Raw genomic sequence first — 20,716 nt, 5'->3', positions numbered from 1 at the left:
TGAATGACAGGATATCAAAATGTAACCTGGGCGATATGACAGTGGTGATACATACTGATAATAGACACTTCCTCAACAGCAAAAAGAAAATAGTTGGAAAGAATGTCCTTTAGTTTCACATAAATGTATTATAAGCAAACTGCTGAAAGGACAAAATGAAAACGCGAAGTTCAGTAGCATGAACCAAATCCAAGCATACTGCCTCACGGCTCATAAACAATCCATCATATCCTTTGATGTTGGAGCCCCTCCATCCTCCGTTGAGCTCTCCATAGAGGGACACTAGTCTGCAGCTACCTGAGCCTCTCATAATCCCTGGACAGCAGAACCAGATGACCCATGACACTGCGTTGCCCACAACCTTTACCTAGGTGATGCACTTCCAGCGTCCTGCTGACGGACTTGGCTCAACAAGCATACAGAGCACAGTGTGGGTCCCCACCTGGTGACACGAGGGCCAGTTCAACCACCAGAACGTCAACCTCCGTACTGGTCTGGTCGCTCTGCTTGCACCTACGGATTCTACTAGTTTTCACTATGTAAGGTGAATTAAGGTGAGATCATTCATCTGCCCTTTTGAATTTTTCGAACATGATGTATTCATTTTGCGTGTGTGTGTGTGTGTGTGTGTGTGTGTGTGTGTGTGTGTGTGTGTGTGTGTGTGTGCATGTGCGTGCATGCGTGTATGTAGGCTTCATGGATGTGTTAACATTCAAATTATTAGCATGCAGTGATAAATTGGCTGTTATTAAAGAATAATTAATTATTTTCAAAGTACATGTTTTCTTTTTATCCTGGATTTATTAAAATAGCTAATTGAAAATTATGTTATCAATAATTATGAATATCAACTGAAATGAAAATAGTAACGTTCAGCAATATCGTCACATCTGTGGCATAGATTTTTATCATCATGAGGCCTCAAACTAGCCCAGCTCTTAAGACACAAGGGTCTAGGAACGCTCGACAGGGAGGGAGGCGGGCTAAAAGGTTGGCTTTCAAATCACTCTGCAGCAATTGGGTAGGTATACAACCAATCAGCGCAACGAATAGGCTGACGTAGTTCCGAGAGCGCCAGCAGATTGTGGCTAAGTCCCATTAGCTTCCCAACCAGTGGAGCCAACTGGTATATTAAGGATTTGCCATATCCCGTCGGCATAAGTCCAAATACGTCTTTCTTCTCAATGAAACACTTCAGTGTCGTCCTTTGTTTATCTTTCAAGTTGAATTTTAGCTTCAAATCTTTAAGGGCTGTGGCCAAAGTCGAGTCGAAAGATAACTGTTTATTGTGTGCCGGTTATTTCTGTCAGAATCGTCGCGCCTCTGTCGTCACTTAGTTACACCCACCTTCTGACTCTACACTTTATGGTGATTCGTCCGGCCAGTTTTAGGAGAATCCAACCACGAGCCTTATGGAGGGTAACTAGACCCACCCTTTCAGAGAATTAAATTTGATGTCGTGGGTTGTCTAGTTCGGCTAGGCTAGCCTCAAACACTATGGAAGCGTAATTCAAAGATACCAATCATTACTAAGCTGAACTATGCATATAGACAGATCCAAAAGACATATAGCCAGAGCTGGAACATGAGGAAAATAAAACATACATAGAAAATCATATGGAGGGACAGTAGGAAAGAAATATTTCTTTAACTAATAATCTGTGGTTATTAACTACTTACTTTTACAACCTTTTCTGAGACCCAGATGCAATGTCAGTACACTGTTGAATGGTATAGAATATAGAAAATGAAGACAGCATTGGGCACTCTCTGTGCACATGTACGCGTGCACGTTTGAACATGAGCATGTGAATGTGTGTTCCTTGTTTGCACTGCGGTTCGTGGTTGTATGTGCAAGCAAACAACGTACAGTGAATGTTTTTGTGTGTAAGGACGCTTTCATAAGGGTGTGTGCAACAACAACCAAGAGAAAGATGGCCCCCTTAAGACCAGTCAATGAGAGACGGACGTGGAGACGGACGCAGCTAGCGAGACTGGCGATCAATAGTAATCATGAGGCGCTGTGGCGTTAACAGCAGATGACACATTGCTCAGGCTTTTCTGCTGCGCTGCACACCGACACAAAGTAGCACAAAGCCATAATTCCTTGCAGGCTTAGATCAATAGATATACATTTACTCAAGTATCAGGCACATAGTAAGATTTTTTTAGGTTTTTTTGCCTTCACTTGATAGCTCATTTCTCTCATGATGAAAGACTAACTTTTTGTCACAGTGGTCAACAAATGGAAGTTTTGTCAGCTTACATGCTGAACATTTCTTCACCTAACAACAGCATGCTGCTTTGAGCAAATTTACACAAGCATGACACATACTGTACATGTGTCTGTGGCCATAAACACCACCCCACAGGGCAAAGGGTGTAGTTCACAACTATTATATTAACATGAAAGATAAATGGACACGTGTGATGAATGAACATTCTGAGCCTCCTATAATAAATTTCTATGGGTCAAGTCCTGGAGGAGGCTGTGAAACTACACTGATACTGGCAGTAAAGCTAAAAGCCAACAGAAGGCTATGAGCAGAGGTGTAAGCAGTAAGAGTATGTGCTGCATCAGATTCTACAGACTGTCCAGCCGACTGACAGTGACTTAACGCAACAGCTCAACATTTGTGAAACACGCCTTTGCATGTCTTTATAGGAGTGAGATGAGAAGGCCGAAACCACTTTAACATCAGTGCATTAGCCATATTCATATCATGTGGGAGGGAAGGTAATGATGGGAGACATTCCCATGTTTACGATTGTTCACGTCATTAGACAGCTCAAGACTGTAGCTGTCAGTCTTTCTGTGCTGATATTTCTCACTCATTACTGGAGATCCCGACTATGTTGAATAATAAATACTGCTAAAAACTCTATTAATGCCTGCAGGAGTGTAAGCAAGCAAAGTGTAATAACACTGAGTGATGTTTTACTGCAGAATTAGACATGTGAGAGTTATAAATAACATGGCTTGTTTCATATAGTGCTATATCTATTAAATTTCAGCCTATGGCCTTGAACAATGTGCTTTGGCTGACAACTTTGTTTGCTTGCATGTGCTGCTGTTTTTACCAGCACCTCAGACACATTGCAGCCTGATGAAAATGTAACTTTACCAGTTATTATTTTGACTTGGATAATGTCATGTACAATGCATTCCGGTGGGAAATTGTTTTTTAGAATAACTATGGTATGGCAGTAGACTGTATATGAAAGATGGAAGTAGTGAGTCAGGCATTCTGGTTTCACTTTTGAAACTGGATCTAACGACTGATGGGTGAATCTGAACTTGAGGATATCATGCATGGTGAGAATGATAGCAGCTTGTCAGTCATAAAGTGGGGTCATTTTCTCATAGGCTTCTGTACTCCTTTTAAAACCCGAGGAATTGCCCCTGTTGTCTGTTAGAAAGAATACAGATGGAAGCCACATAAAATTTCAACCTCCATATTTTACATACAGTCTGTCGATATGACATAAAAGTGGTATTAAGCAGTAAGTCAGGACATGATGAAATTGCTTTACTATTTTTTAATATAAGAAAAAGCGATATTTACATTGACGAATATCAATCAGGCTACAAAACTAGGGAGAGGAAAACAAGTCTGAGGAGAAAAGAAACAAAAGAAAGGAGGGCATTGACAAGGCCACAATGATTATAGGTACTAATGTATTATTGACATGTATTTAGTGGGTGGGCACATAGTGTAGTTAACTGCAAAAAGTTTATTTATGTGTGTATGAGAAGAACTGTAATCTGTGTGAAATAAAAACTATTGTCATTTTACATTCAGGAGTGGATTAACAGAAAGCCAGGTTAGCTGTTTCTCCTCTACAGTTATATACATGTTCCTTCTATTTTTGCATATTAGACCCAAGAATACACAAAATACAATTTTTAAATTAGGATTTCATTTATTGTAGGAAAAATGCTGTCCAGCCCATCCACCCCATGTGAAAAAGTAATCACTCCCTGAGCTGCCAATCTACCAAATGGCCAAATTAATTTGTCAGTTGGGTTCAGTTTCACAGGAATGTCCACATATGATTACTGCCAGGCATGTTAAATCTATCCATCCATTCTCTATACAGCGCTTTATCCTCACTAGGGCCGTGGGGGGAGCTGGAGCCTATCCCAGCTGACTCGGGAGAAGGCAGGGGACACCCTTGACAGGTCGCCAGTCTGTCCCAGGGCTACATATACAGACAAACAATCACACTCACACTCACACCTACGGGCAATTTAGAGTTACCCACGCATGCACAGGGAGAACATGCAAACTCCATGCAGAAAGATCCCAGGCCCACCCCGGGATTTGAACTGGGGATCTTCTTGCTGCAAGGCAAAAGTGCTAACCACTACTCCACTATGCAACCCGTGTTGAATCTAAACATCGCTAAACAGAACCTGTCTGGTATTGTGAAGTAGCTAAGGAGTCTTAAAAAGCAGCACATGATACTTTGTTCTGAAGAGATTCAAGAACAGATAAGAAACAAAGTCATTGACATTCATCAGTCTGGAGGGTTACAATGCCATTGCTACATTTTTGGGACATTAGTGAACCACATTGAAAGACATTGTGCACAAATGGAAACACATGAAGCAGTGGTGAACCTTGCCAGAAGTGGACTAAGGACCAACATTTCTCCAAGAATACTGATATCTAATCCAGGAGGTCAGAAAAGAACCCAGATGAACGTCAGCAATCGTCAACATCTCCATGATTCCACAATAAGGAAGACTCTGGGACAAAATGGATCCATGGGAGAGTTGCAAAGATCAAATCACTCCTGACCAAAATGAACATAAAGACTTGTCTGGTATTTGCAAAACAAAACAAAAAATCTGGATGAGCTCCAATACTTTTGGGGTAACATTCTTTAGGCTGATGAGTCAAAGGTGTAACTTTTTGGAAGACATGGGTCCCATTACATCTGGTGTAAACCTAATGCTGCATTCCACAAGAAGAAATTGACACCTATAGTAAAACATTGTGGTGGTAGCGTGATGGTTTGAGGACTTGGACAACTTGTCATCACTGATGGAGCCTTGAGTTCTGCTCTCTGTCAGAAAATCCAACTGAAGAATCCACTTTTAGTTCATGACCTGAAGCTCAACACAAATGGTTTATGCAGTAAGACAATGACCCAAAGCACACAGCAAAGTCCATCCCTGAACGGCTCTGAAAGATCAAAATTAAGTTTTAGAGTGGCCGAGTCAATGTCCAGACTTGAATCTAAGTGAGATGCTGTGGCAGACCAGAAAAGGGTAGTTCATGATCTAAAACCATCTCCTGTGGCCAAATTAAAACTATTGTGTAGAGAAGAGTGGATCACAATTCCTCTATGGTTTTTAATAAATCTTCAATAAATCATTATTTGTGTGTTTTGTGTGTGTTATCTCTATCTAATAGTCAATACATATAAATATTAGTGTGGTAATCTGGACCATTTAAGTGTCAGAAATATGCAAAAATATAAGATATCAGGAAGGGGGCAGATACTTTGTAACAGTACTGCATATACTAAGCAAAACTACGACTGCTGGGCTACCACATATTCCTACAAAAGACTACTCAGCTACTAACACTACTTTGCATCAGTGTAATGACCTTCATGAATCATTTGCTGTCTGTCAACAGAAATACATCTTGCATTTGCGTTGCCATGTTTTAAAATAACACATATATTTATAAAAATAAATTCAAAAAGCATCTGATGCCCAGTGAGTCCCTACATCTTCTGTCATAGTCTTCTTTACAAGATAAAATCCACCTCCTTTACAATAAGTTAAATACCAACTCAACCAGTGATCTTCACTTACACATTTGACTAACTTTTCTTGGATACAATTAGCTTAAAGGTCTGTCCATCTTATACTTGACATTTTGTGTTTTTTTTTAAAAAGACCAAACTGAATCTTAATAGCTTTGCCAACTTCCTCGTCACTCATTTATCATTTTTTACACCAGACATTTGGGCTTGTCACAACAGGAAAAGCTCAGGCAAGGGCTAATAATATTGATAATGGCCTCGTTCTTGTAATGTTGCAGTCCAATACAGCAATTATTATTTTTTCATTTATGCCTGTGTTTGACAAGTACAAATGTCTGCAGTGAAAATGGTATTTTTAAGATTAGGTTCACCCCCAATTTCTCCCCTGTATCAATTCAGTTTTATACTATGTTTTTGTAGACAGAATAGATTAAATAAAAAAATGAATGGAAATATAGATCATGAAAATAATTATTAAAGCACTAAATGTTCCATTGATTTAGGAGAAAATATACAAAAGAGCTGCATTCTAACCATCTACTTTTAGAACTTCTAACATTTCAATTAGACAGTTTCCAGCATCTTCTCCAACTCTTCCTACACAGGAAAATGCCTTGTTCTGAAATAGAGTATATCTATAAAAGCCACATTACAGTGCTAGCTAACAGCATCAAAGGTCTGAAAACGCCAGTGGATGAAGCCGCACTGCCAGTAATTCTGAATCAGAACTGGTCTAAAAACAGCAATCTACCAGCAGTGTGAGCTATAGACAAAAGCACAGAAATACAAATACAGCCCTGGACATTACAATTTGAGAGAGAAAGGGTGAAAAAGGTGTGTGTGTGTGTGTGTGTGTGTGTGTGTGTGTGTGTGTGTGTGTGTGTGTGTGTGTGTGTGTGTGTATGGCGTCAGAATCGTGTCAAAACAATCAAAGCAACTCGCAGCAACGTGTCTGTACACGCATGATTATTTTCTTACGCGTGCGTGCGTGCGTTGTCGTGTGCAGATTGTATTTCACGCGTAACAAGAAGCTGCGTGCGTATGAAGCAGCGCGTACACGCCTGTCTGTCACTGTTTGACAAATACTATTACGCGTTCACACACGCGTGCGGTCGCCATACACAATAGAACGTTTCTGCACCGTGCGTACCAGTCCGCCTCACATGAGCGTGTCGTGTAGTTGGCCTTTTCATTTTAGTCAGCCAAGGGAGGCAGCAGTGAGCCATACTGGCGGAAAAGAAGAAAGACAAAGAAGAGTCTCCCCTTTTCGACCGAGGCAGTTCCGGTTCGAGGTTGGAGTCGGTGGCCGATTCGGCTCCGGTTTTTTGTTTTTCGACAGGGGGTGGGCCGCCTCCGGGCTCCAAAAACTGGGACTCGCACCGGCCCCAACTCGTTGCTGGGCCAGAGGTGGCCCGAGGTGAGAGCCCAGTACGTCAGGGGCTGGGGTTACAGTCCGACCGTCAACAGCGGAAACACAGAAGCGCCGTTTTTAAACAGCCGAGCGAGCAGCAGTAATGTTCAGTGTTTGTGTTTTAAAAACCGGTAAATGTAGAAGCAAAATCCAAGCAGCAATGGTCTGAGGAGGAGACCCAAAGCTTCCTGGAACTGTGGTCTTCATATGAAATTCAGTGGAAGTTAGAGGGAGCCTCTTGGACCACACCAGTGTTCGAAACAATCCAGTGGGAGATGGCTACAGCTGTACGAAAGGAGCCTGACTAACTCCTCAACAACTAAAAAGTTCAGAAATGACTACAAGAACCAGAAAAGGCAGCCGGGATGCAGCAGTTTTTGGCCAAAAAGAGCCCCAATTTTTTCCGGCTGCATTCCGTGATTCCAACCGGGTCCCTGAACGCAACAGCTGAGCAGGAGTTGATGCAGGCTGCAGTACCGATCCTGATAGGTAAGTTTTATTTCTTAAACACCCTGCTGTTAGCCGACTATGAATACGCCAGCTACAACAGATCCACATCAATATTATGAACGTTACGCCAGCTAACGTGGTCCGGACACAGGATCAGAGGTCGACTATTTGCTAACCAGTTAGCCACTGCTAAGCTAGCAAGCTATGAAAACCGTCTTATAATACCTGAGAAACAGCAGCAATATTTCATTACCAGACCTGTATTCAGAACCTCCCACGTTGTTACACAATGGCCGATTAATCATATTGCTGAACTATATGATAATCATTGAAATTTCCCTTGAAGAACCAATAAACTGTTTAACATTATTAATACGAGTCTAAAACTTATTCAAAAGATCAAATTAACACAATGAAGTGAGGAATACTGGTAATGTGCAGCTATTTTTATAATTTCAAGGTAAAATGCTGATTGTTCTGTGATTTTCCAGCTTTGCAGATGTGGAAATTCAATGCATTCATTACTTATACATAGATTTCTATGATGGTTTTTAGTTGTTGCTCAAATATATCAAGGCATTTAGCACTGCTGGAAATGATTACAGGCATTTTTGTAACATTTTCTAACATCATACGGACAAATTAATAATTAATGGAGAAAATGGTTTTAAATTACAGATGCTATCAACAACATTTCTTGTTAATTTTATTTAGTTGTCGGCCTAGGATGATGAGGTCCAGTTACCAGGATCACTACTCTGCAGCTTACTGGTTCCGTCCTGCAGCTCCTTCATGCTGTCCTCCTCGCTACAGACCAAATCAAGTAAGATTTTGATTTAATTAATAAACACCATACATTTACAATAAAAAAAATCAAGTAAGATTTGTTTAGACTATGCAGACATCAACATGATCAATATGTTATCTTTTGACTCATCCTAAAATCACAACGTACAACATTTATTTTAATCAATCAATCAAAGTTTATTTCTATATCACTTTACTTACATAAAGTAGCACTAAGTGCTTAACAAGTTAAAAACAAACAATAAAAAGACAATGCCCCACATCCCTCCCAACTCAACTCCCATCATACTCCCTATCAACACATACACACGCAGACAGTCACACAGCCACGCACACACACATACACACTTCTACAACAGAAATAACTAGAAAAGCATGCAGAGAGCGCAGACGTCCGCCAGGCCATCTGTCTGTCTGTCTGTCTGTCTGTTAACAGCATAACTCAAAAAGTTATGGACAGATTTTCACCAGATTTTTACAGAATGTCCGGAAGAGCAAAAGTAACAATTGATTAGATTTTGGAGGTGACCTGGATCACCGTCTGGATCCAGGATTTTTTTGAAGGACTCTGTACAATTGAGAGATGGCCGCCAAAATCTGTCCATAACTTTTTGAGTTATGCTGTTAACAGACAAACAGACAAACAAACTCCGATGATTACATAACCGCCTGGCGGAGGAAATAAGTTAACTGTGTTCATGAATATAGAAAATAATTACTGACAACTAATGCTGGTTGGGTGCTTTTATGCAGGATAAAGAAAGCATGATGCTACTGTGGATCTGCTGCAGTATCTGGAGACGTCAGAGGAACGGTTCTTGGAACAGATCTGAAGACACCGAGACCTGACCACTGCCCTGCTCCAGAACATCCAGAGGACGGATGAAAATTCAAACACCTTGGCTGGACTGATGGGACACATGGTGTCGGTGCTGGAGCGACTGTCACAGAAATAAACTGCATTGTCCACTATTCCTACCTTTTTTAGAAAAAGTAATCATATTTTTTATAAATTCTTTTCCTTCTTAGCTATTTAAGTACACTGGTATTTTACTCTTACACTTTGGGTGAATACAAATATATTTGTGATGAAAGATGCGTGTTTTGTCTCTAATCTACAGAGATTTTATTCAGTGTTAAGTGCACACTTCTACGTACACACATTTTGACAGATAATCAGTTGTGCTTTTCAAGCAGATTTCAATCTGAAACATATCAGCAACATACCAGTATGTTGTTTCTTACAACATATGTCACACCAAGCTAGATAAACTGCACTACTGCAGCAGATATATTATTGAAGTGTGCTTATATTACATGTCTACATACACTGCTCACAAAAAGTTACTCAACTTTCAGGTGACATTTATGGAAATTGTAAAAATTAATGCTATGGTGATATTAAATCATGAAAGTAGGGCATTTAAGTAGAAACATGCAATAGTGATTTCCTCATCTCAAACAATTTATTAAAACAAAAGCTAACAGCAGTGAAGAGTATATCACAATAAAAATGTCTCATGACAGTTTGCACAGAACAGCAGCTTTCAGCTGAAATCCGGTACAGTTGTGTCCCACCAGTAGCGTGATCACGGATGTTCCCAGACAACAGCTGACCTCTGTCTCGTAATTAAGATTATCTATAAAGGTAAATATAGATACTATCATCAATTTATTGTGTTTGTTTAACCGCTATGTAGGTTAGCCGCAGCAAGACGGAGTATCTGTGTGTGAATGAGAGGGACCCAAGTGGAAGAGTGAGGTTACAGGGAGAAGAGATCAAGAAGGTGGAGGATTTTAAGTACTTTGGGTCAACAGTCCAGAGCAATGGAGAGTGTGGAAAAGAGGCGAAGAAGCATGTACAGGCAGGCTGGAACGGCTGGAGAAAAGTGTCAGGTGTGATAGAAGAGTTTCAGCTAAAATGAAAGGAAAGGTTTACAAAACTGGTGAGACCAGCCATGTTGTTTGGTCTGGAGACAGTGACCCTGAGGAAAAGACAGGAGGCAGAGCTGGAGGTAGCAGAACTGAAGATGCTGAGGTTCTCTTTGGGAGTGACCAGGATGGATAGGATCAGGAATGAGTACATCAGAGGGACAGCACATGTTAGAGGCTTTGGAGGTAAAGTCAGAGAGGCCAGACTGAGATGGTTCGGACATGTCCAGAGGAGAGAGAGTGAATATATTGGTAGAAGGATGCTGAGTTTCCCACTGCCAGGCTGGAGGCCTAGAGGAAGACCAAAGAGGAGGTTTATGGATGTGGTTAAAGAGGACATGAAGGTAGTTGGTGTGAGAGAAGAGGATGCAGCAGACAGGGTTAGATGGAGGGAATTGATTCGTTGTGGTGATCCCTGAAGGGAAAAGCCGAAAGGAAAAGAAGTTTAACCACTATGTAATGGATGCAAACGTATTTGAGGCTAAGTAGCTAAGCTAAATGAATTATGGAATAATAATAAACGTCAGAAGAACTGCAGCCTAGTGGCTCGGGGCTGTGAAGCCTGAGAACCTAATTTAAATAATAATAAAAACTGGGTAAGTTTATCCCCGTGTTTTGGAACAATAGCGCCATCAGCTGGAACCGAACAACTACACAACGCGCTCATGTTACGCGTTATGCTGCGCACGGTGCAGATCAACAACTATTGTGTACAATCAGAAATTGCGACCGCACGCGTGTGTGAGCGCGTAAAAGTATTTGTCAAACAGTGACAGACAGGCGTGTACACGCTGCTTCATACGCACGCAGCTTCTTGTTACGCGTGACAGAGTTCGCGCACGTCATTTCCGCGTACGTGTGAGCGCGTGACCGAAATGTTCTATTATCTTCATGTGAGCGTTAATGCGTGCGTTTGTAAAAAAACGCATGAATTTTACGCGTGACCGCTCCGCGTAGTGTGATTGCCGGTGCACAGCAATGGTCACACGTGAACGCACGCGTGAACGGGAGGCCATTATAAGTCAATGGGGAAACTGCATTACGCGTCAGGCACACAGGCGTCAAAGTACGCGCGTGTGTGACACGTTCAGTTGATAGCTGCGCACGCTTTTTGACACGATTCTGACGCCATAGATCAACAACTATTGTGTACAATCAGAAATTGCGACCGCACGCGTGTGTGAGCGCGTAAAAGTATTTGTCAAACAGTGACAGACAGGCGTGTACACGCTGCTTCATATGCACGCAGCTTCTTGTTACGCGTGACAGAGTTCGCGCACGTCATTTCCGTGTACGTGTGAGCGCGTGACCGAAATGTTCTATTATCTTCATGTGAGCGTTAATGCGTGCGTTTGTAAAAAAACGCATGAATTTTACGCGTGACCGCTCCGCGTAGTGTGATTGCCGGTGCGCAGCAATGGTCACACGTGAACGCACGCGTGAACGGGAGGCCATTATAAGTCAATGGGGAAACTGCATTACGCGTCAGGCGCACAGGCATCAACGTACGCGCGCGTGTGACACGTTCAGTTGATAGCTGCGCACGCTTTTTGACACGATTCTGACGCCATAGATCAACAACTATTGTGTACAATCAGAAATTGCGACCGCACGCGTGTGTGAGCGCGTAAAAGTATTTGTCAAACAGTGACAGACAGGCGTGTACACGCTGCTTCATACGCGCGCAGCTTCTTGTTACGCGTGACAGAGTTCGCGCACGTCATTTCCGCGTACGTGTGAGCGCGTGACCGAAATGTTCTATTATCTTCATGTGAGCGTTAATGCGTGCGTTTGTAAAAAAAACGCATGAATTTTACACGTGACCGCTCCGCGTAGTGTGATAGCCGGCGCCCAGCAATGGTCACACGTGAACGCACGCGTGAACGGGAGGCCATTATAAGTCAATGGGGAAACTGCATTACGCGTCAGGCACACAGGCGTCAAAGTACGCGCACGTGTGACACGTTCAGTTGATAGCTGCGCACGCTTTTTGACACGATTCTGACGCCATAGCTGTGTGTGTGTGCGTGTGTGTGTGTGTGTGTGTGTGTGTGTGTGTGTGTGTGTGTGTGTGTGTGTGTGTGTTTGTGCGTGTGGGCCTAGTCCCCCATGAGAAGAGGAATCAAGACGTCAAAAATGAAAATGGCCACAACACACACTCATCTCTTCACTAGAGCTCAGCTCGCTACAGATAATGAACCTTGAATATCATTAGCACAACACGCTAGCGCTAGGCTGCATGCACCACACTCTGCATGTCCTAGCGCCTGGTAATTTATTTATCTGTTTCTATCCATCTACTTTCAAACACATTCTTTCAAAAGACAGCTCTCTCATCCCAGTTCAGTACATGCCGAATCCAGTAAACAGAAAAGATGATGCTTACGAAAAAAATATGGCAACAATTAAGCGTTTATTTCTCCTCTTAGTTTTATGTAGAGAGCTAAAGTGGCTTGAAAAAGAAAAGCTAATAAAAATATTAGCTGGCTTTAACAAAAAACCCAAGCCTTTATGGGTTAAATGTTGTTAGCTCAGCTAAAGCATTTGGCCACTGTTAGTTCAGGTATGACTCTATAAATGCAGTTAAATTAGTTGAGACCTGAGAGAGAACAGTTTTAAAGGTGACATCAGAAGAAAAAAACATGAATTTAAATGAGTTCGAAACTGTCAACAACAATAAAGGATTTTACGCATAGCTGGACTAGTGAAAATAAAAGATATATTTTGTATGCTATTGAAAAAACTGTTCAACTTTATTGAAATCACAATGATTGAATATATTGGGATTGTATACTGTAAAGTGTACTGAGTCCTTGAGACATGTTTAACAGATGAAATCCACATCTATGTAAGATGACACTGACGTGCATAAGCTAATGGACCAACAGCTAGCACAGTGATAATATCAACACTACGTCTGTTGTAAAAGCACTGTTACCCATTAAACTTTAAAAATCATGTTTAAAGTAATATTGTCATATTTTATAGACAATAAAATTGACAAACGGTGTCATTAGCAAGAGAAGCTAACAACACAGATTACCATCTCGGCTAAAGCAAGCTGGCTAATGACACAATTAGTGCAGAGGCCACTGTTGGAATCACAAACTCCAAGAGAACTACTGGTCTAAAAAGATTTTTTCCCAAAGCAACTAAGAATATGTTTAATGTCACAAATATATATACATTGAATTTCTGACAAGCAATAGGTTTTATTATTCGCCCTTATTTGAATAACAATATTACATTGCCAATATCTGTAGTTACCTCAGAAGCTAAAATAAGTAGGATGCAGAGGTAGCTTGAGTTTCAAACACACATACTATAGCACTGCAACTGTCACATTTTTTTCTCTTTTTTTTTGGTCAGAATTTTAACTGTTCTTCATAAACTCTTCCTATTTCAAGGTGTTTCGTAATGATGTTTTTCACCACACAGTCGCAACCAATATTTCTGCTAACACTATTCAAAGACTTTGCTGGACCGATATTCAAAGAGAATCATTGCATGAATAATGTCATACACAATAGTTCACCTAGTCATAATGATGTTTGAGATATCTGCAAGTCTTATTTTGACTGGTCAAAATTAAATTACAGATGATTCTAACTCTCCCTTTGACTGGTCATAATAACATTATAAAAATACTGAAACTAATTCTGGTTTGGCAAACTCAGTTATTACATGAATCAGCTTGCCATGCCAAAAGTCTAAAATAGCATTGATCGAGTACAAAAACATGTGCAAAGAGCTAGCAGAAAGTCAGCCTGTTCAATCAGAGAGAAATTTTAATGCAAATGATTCACAGAGTTTAAAAAATATTCAGATTCTTTAAGTAAGTTTGAACAAACACCATTTTAACCCTTTCATAACTAAGATAAGGGCCCAACTTACAGTATTATTTGACAAACTGTGCTGCTAAATGTCAATTAAAAGGGCTTACACAAGTGAAGTTAACAAATTTGTGAGCTACATATTCCCATGACATGACCCAAAATACCCCTAGAACCCTAGTGTAAAGAGTACTGTATTATAAAACAGACCTGCACTATACAACACGGTGTTAAACCATACATCATTCAGGGCCAGAATTACCCCAGCCAACGTTTTAACTTTGAGTGGAGTGGAAAAAGCAGGCAGAGTAACTTTGCACTTTTAGACCACTATGCCAGCAAGATTAATCAATCCCCAAGTAATTAAATGAATCCATGTCAAACAGTAATTCCAACCCAGTTTGCTGTCCAGCTATACAGCTAATGCTACATAAGGTCTCCATTCTGCCAAAACTTTCCTCTTTAGAGCCAGTGATTGTTGTACGGAGCTTTAGCAAAAGTGGGAGCCTGCTATGTACAGCACACCAAAGCACTCTTGGACAGCCGTGGCGTTTAGGCCCAGCCAAGTATCATCAAAGTGCCAGTCTGGCAGCTGCCCTGAGGGAAGGCAGCCAAGGCCAAGGAAGGTTCTAAACCTGACACAACTACACAAGCACAGGAAGGTGTTAAAGGCATGTTTGCCAGGTATGCTTTTCCAACAGTATCATATCATATGATTCTGCTTAACTTTTATTTAACAAGGCCACATGAGGAAGTCTTCTTTACAGTAACAGGAAGCAACCAATACACCAAACACTAACTCCAAAGTATTAGATAGGCTGTCAGATTTTTCAGCCCCATGTTGTAATATCTGATCATTCACTGCATGTCCTGCAACTGTGAAAATAAAGCAAGCATTCAGGTTTGTGTATCCTACTGTGGCAGTGAAATAGACTAAATGGCTATGGTTTGTTTAGGTGCTTGGAAAGTTGTCAGAGTGTCGCTGCTGGTTGTCTGGAGACTTCACTGTGTTGACAACAACTTAACGTTCGTACATATACAGCTATACTGAAAGGGTTACCTTAGTCAAACTAAAAGCTAAAGTTTTTGGTCCTTGAGAGATTGAAATCAACTTTCTAAATCTATATAGATTGCATTAAAATCGTGCATGCAATCTCTGGGCAACACTTTCGAAAAAGTGCAGCTGTGCAAGAAAGTGTTATGAAAAGCTAGTTGTCAGAGGAAGAAGAAAGACATGATATAGAGCAACAGGGATAACAGCCCACATTTTTAGATAATCTGTTTAGACAGACACTGATAGGGTTGCATTGAGTTGTTAACATGAGTAGTGCCACAAATAATTAAATGGCAAATGAGGAAAGAGTGTGAGAAAGAAAGGTACAATCCCTGCCTTCAGATTCATGCCTGCTCAACCAGCCAGTTGCGGTGTGAGGTTGGTGTGAATGTAGTCGTCAGTTTCAGAACACTACATGGAAATCGCGACACGGTGACAAATATCATGAAAAGAGTGTTCAAGGACGGAGTCCATCAAAACATGCATTTTGGACAGATCACAAATTCTGATCATGATTGACACTTGCAGCAACAAAAATGACAGTCAATAACAATCGTGAGACGTATGACCATGGATAAAGCAAACGGCAACAGACACACCAGCAAGTAATATTCAAAACAACATATCTTGTTTAAATTAGGACTTAGTTTAATTGTGAAAAATGTACTTCAAATAGTTTGCTCGGGTGAATGGGGCTCAGATGGTAGAGTGGGTTGTCCCTTAAATGTAGTGTTGATGCTTCACTTTGAGGGCAGGTAAGCGCCTTAGCATGGCAGCTCTGCCTTACTTCATGTAGGTGAGTGTGAAACACATTGGAAAGCCCTTTGAGTTTAAGGTCAAAAAACTTTATTTCAGTGCAGACCATTTACTATTCAGTGCTTCTTCGGCTCCATGCATTCAAGATTTGACTCAAGTATTTTTTTGCTGTTTTTTTGTTCTGTTTTCAGAGAGACTATGGTAAATTAATGAAATCCACTGATCAGTTAGTATATTGTTTAACTACCTCTAAACATGCTTCTGGTGATATGTCAAGCTAAAAGGCTATATACTAATGAAGATAGAGCTCACCCTGAAAAACAAATCTGTCTGTGTATCTGTACTAATTACCTGCTGGGTGACAATAAAGGAACACCATTAGATTTAGAAAATATATGAATGTTTTGTTGATAATGATACTGGAATTTAGTCTGCAAGATCACTGTACAATGATACCATTAATTAAATGATAATACATGTTGTGTGTATAACATTAAGGTTACTTCCACTACTTCTGCTACTAGTGATACACCTCGTACGACTTGCAATAATAACAACGGACACACAGGCAGACAAAAAGACTCGTAGGTGCATACACACATATATGCATACTGTCTGAACCCATTAAGATACATCGTCTTAAAGGTTGCAGGCAGAGGGATGCAGTCCAGAAAAGAAAAAGAACACAGCACTCACCACTTTCTCCTCCTGCAGCCCAGCCAGCCATCCATGTATAATGAAAAGAAAGACAGAGAGAATGTGAGCAAAGATGATATCTGAAAGCATGGCAATGATCTTACAGCCCTGCCAGTAGCAAACACTCTCACACAAATAGTTTTGTTTCTTATAACATATGGAACTCTCACCAAACAAAAAACAATATGCTATGGATTTCTATTTTACATGTCTGCTTTTATTCCAATAAATACATAATCTCCAACAACTAAAGACTATAAGTCACTATATGGCCTGACGCCTCCATAGTGATGTCTTATTGACACCTCCGTAAAATGTTTATGCTTTATGGTTAAAAGATGGTGGAAAAGAATGTTTTTTTGTAAAAGAGCTGAATCACATTTTTTGCCCCACACGCTTTGTATTGTAAACTCTACAGCCAAAGACAAAACTTGGTTGAATGGGCTTTACCTGAACTGCTTTTTTTTTTTTTGTTGTTGTTGGTGATGTCATTGTTTTTGTTTTGTTATTTAATTTACTGTTCATATTGAATTTCTTTCAAAGAATTCAATGAAAAAATTAATACGACCTGTCTGTATTCTAGCCGTACCAGTGAATACTGACAAAATCCCTGGATTGATAAAGTTGATGCAACAGTATAGGTGCTCATTTCTTAAGACTGAGCAGTGGTTTCCAGCTGCAAAATGGGTCAGAATTCTAGTCTGATCTCATTTATGTGCAGCTGTTGTCTGGGACCAGCATTGTACAGCAATAGATAGAAGCATGAACTCTGCAATTTTATTCTAAATTAATACTTTGTGTTATTTAATTTCAGATTTATTTCTTCAGATTTGTAATGTACTTCCACAATGATATGAACTCCACTGGCAGTAATCATTTTTATTAGCCTAAGAAGAATGCCTGCACACTGTCTTTCATTCATTAAAAAATGATTATTGATTAGTAACGCTGCCAGTTTCCTTAGGTTAACATTTACATCCCTATAAATAACAGTATCAAACAACTGTTACAAGTTACACAGCTACCATTAGACAATAATCAAAGCATGATATTAAAAAATATAAAGTGAAAAGTAGTACCCTGTGAAGGCTTTGTTTGCTTGAAATATATCCTGCCTGTGTGTGTACATGAGCTAAATCCACATTTCAAAGAGCTTCTCCACTGAATGCAGCTGCCCCTTTCTTAATACACCACCCAACCCCACAGCTGAACTCTCCCCACGTCAGCCACTAACTAATTAGGATGTACTTTTGAGTGTCTGCATGTGCGTGTGTGTGTGTGTGTGCGTGTGCGTGCGTGTGTGTGAGGTCATTAAATGCCACCCCAGTGATGTAGGGGAGGGGAATGGGATGAGAAACAGGACATCACTTAATTCAGAGGAAGACTCGCCTTGCAGCACCAACACACACATTCACACACCTACATGTATACCCCGCTGAGTGTGTATAGGGCACCTCCGGACCCCTGGGAGACTGAGACAGAGTGGGAGACCACCCCCTCTGTCCACAGCTCAGTCTAATGCCCAATTAACCTTTACCAGCCCTTGCCTGGGTCACATACACATGCAGCCATAGCTCACATTCACACACATGGGTGGAGGCACACAAAAGCACACAGTGACACACACTGATCTCATCTACAGAACAAATCAACACACATCCAGAGCATGTATATATACAGAGTGTGTGTGTATATATACACACAAACACACACACATATGTGCCATGGCTCATCACCTCCACCTGAGTTCCACCACCTGAGGCCTGAAATGACGTACAGTATATACCTCTGTGAACAGCTGCATGTGTTAGAAGTGCACTGAGAGCAGATTTTTGGCTCCATGATGGTACGAACCTTGTGGCTGTGTACATTTTTGAGTGTAGGAAACAGAATTTTTGTGTGCACACACATTTGTTCTGATGATTCCACAGAAAAAAAATCTAAATTAATTAATTCATTCAGATCAAAAAAGAGAGATCTGCTCTTGACAGCAACAAATATGAGGCTTATTTTATCATTTTATCATATACAAATTATAAAAACATAATGCTGTTTTTCTACTATTCTTTACTATGGTATTTTTACATTACTCCATGTATTTATTTGTGTCCATTTATTAGCAACTTCAGAGGTACTAACTGTTCATGTGGTCAGTGTGATACTTTTTGCCTTACTACTGGTGCTTTACATAGGATAGGACCCACCTGTGTTATTTAAATCTATTTAATTAATGAGGATAGATAGATAGATAGATAGATAGATAGATAGATAGATAGATAGATAGATAGATAGATAGATAGATAGATCCAAGTCATATCCATAACATAGATATAACCCTATATAATAGTTGCATGTTAAAATAAGCAGTACAAACAATGTCCTGTCTGTGTATACTATTATTTATTTCAAAAACTTGAATAAACATATTTGTTAAGTCATTTTGCAATAGTTGGTTAAGACATTAGTGAAAAAGTTATCTTGTTTGTACTCGTCCAGTTGGCTACCACAGTAAGGGGCTAATTCAACTTAATGGTAATTATGGAAGCTGTACTGCTGTTTAAATGCACTGCTATAGACTAAGCAGTGTCTCCAATATTTTGTCCATCCCCGTATGTGTCAGTAAGAATTGGCTAAATGTTCACTTAACATGTATTATATAAACTGTTGTGTGGTTTTTGACAAAAACAGAAATCTGTGGTTTTGTTGTGAAAAGCAAACATGAGTTATTATTGTGGTTTTCACAGGATACAAATCAGAGTAAAGAGCCTGAAGAGAAGATTTCCTCACCGTGTTAGATCGCAAGGAGACTCGCCCCCCACAGCGGGCACAGAACTTGGTCTGGCAGTATGAACACAAGTTCCCACAGCCGTCTGCAAACTTGGTCTTGTGGCAGATGCCGCAGGTCGGTGCATCATCCCGGTGAACGGCTGAGCCTGCCGCCGCCGAGGCCTGCCTGATCACCGTCTCCCTGTAGCTGGACAACTGCTGCTGGATACCTCTGGAAAAACAACAAAATAGGGTGGAAGCATGAGGAGTATTGCATTTTAGTGTGGAAATTCATGACAAAGACAACAGGCCTAGGTATGCTTTGGCTGAAGTGCATATTTAAAGAGCACTTTAAACCTCCTTCACCTATAGGTCACCAGTGTAGAAACTCAGGAGGTCACATCTGACAAGTTTTGTGACTTTCTGAAAGTTAACAACATGACATTCATTCCACAACAAACAGCCAGCAGTACAGAACCAGTTAAGTCAGACAGCGAGGGCTTCTTCCAGCTTTTCTCATTCTCACACTGTTATGCTAGTCAGATGCCTTTGAGGAAGGATTGTCCAAGAGAGTACATGAAGTCTTGTCTCTCACGTACGACGGCCGCCATGTCACTGTGCCAAGTTATCGACACTTGCGCTTTCTGATGTGGTCACGTAATACATGCGATGCAATATATATGTCATACAAACGAGCTAATTCTGATTATATTTGTTTCTTGAGAGTCAGAAGTCATGCTGGTGTGTCTGTGAGCCTATACATGCACACAATGCTGTGAGCTACATGCTAATGTTAGCATGCTAGCACACTGTTATTATTAACCAGGTATAGTGTGTGCCAAGTTTACCACCTTAGGTAAGCATGGTTTAAAGAAATACAAACACACCAGAGCTTTTATTACATGATAGCAGATAATGAGGTGTAGCCAGACCATTCTACATGGTGCTGTGTCAGTGCTCAAGCACGGTCTGGTTATGCAAGACTACACAGACCCTAGCAGACCCTCATACACTTGCAGATGTGGAAAGTTTAAAGTATTCATTTTGATTTTTTCTCTAATTACAATGACATTGCAGGATGATTACCAAAGGTTTTGGAATTTATTCAGAGGGAAACCTAAAGGACTGTAAAAATTTAATTGCAATCTACACTAAATAAAAGTCAGAGGATCACTGAAGTTACAATTGTTCATCTTCAGGGGAGAATGAATGGTTTTACCAATATTT

General features: G+C 40.5%; 1 protein-coding gene across 15 annotated transcripts in view; it reads right to left on the bottom strand.

Moving 5' to 3' along the window:
• The window catches only part of LOC110956487 (regulating synaptic membrane exocytosis protein 1-like), a 238,001-nt gene that overhangs the window by 77,013 nt on the left and 140,272 nt on the right, over positions 1 to 20,716 (bottom strand). For 14 of the 15 annotated variants that reach the window (XM_051959565.1, XM_051959571.1, XM_051959574.1 and 11 more), the window contains exons 4-5: positions 19,511 to 19,721; positions 16,724 to 16,735 (exon numbers count right to left, since the gene is read on the bottom strand). In XM_051959565.1, coding sequence (XP_051815525.1) covers positions 16,724 to 16,735; positions 19,511 to 19,721 — 223 coding nt within the window. The remainder of the gene's footprint in view (positions 1 to 16,723; positions 16,736 to 19,510; positions 19,722 to 20,716) is intronic. The other variant, XM_051959568.1, reaches the window with a different exon arrangement.

This window comes from Acanthochromis polyacanthus, chromosome 15 (assembly GCF_021347895.1).
Source record: "Acanthochromis polyacanthus isolate Apoly-LR-REF ecotype Palm Island chromosome 15, KAUST_Apoly_ChrSc, whole genome shotgun sequence".
In the NCBI taxonomy this organism is placed as follows: Eukaryota; Metazoa; Chordata; class Actinopteri; family Pomacentridae; genus Acanthochromis; species Acanthochromis polyacanthus.
Note: the sequence above shows the minus strand (reverse complement) of the source record. Positions and strands in the feature narration are given on the sequence as shown.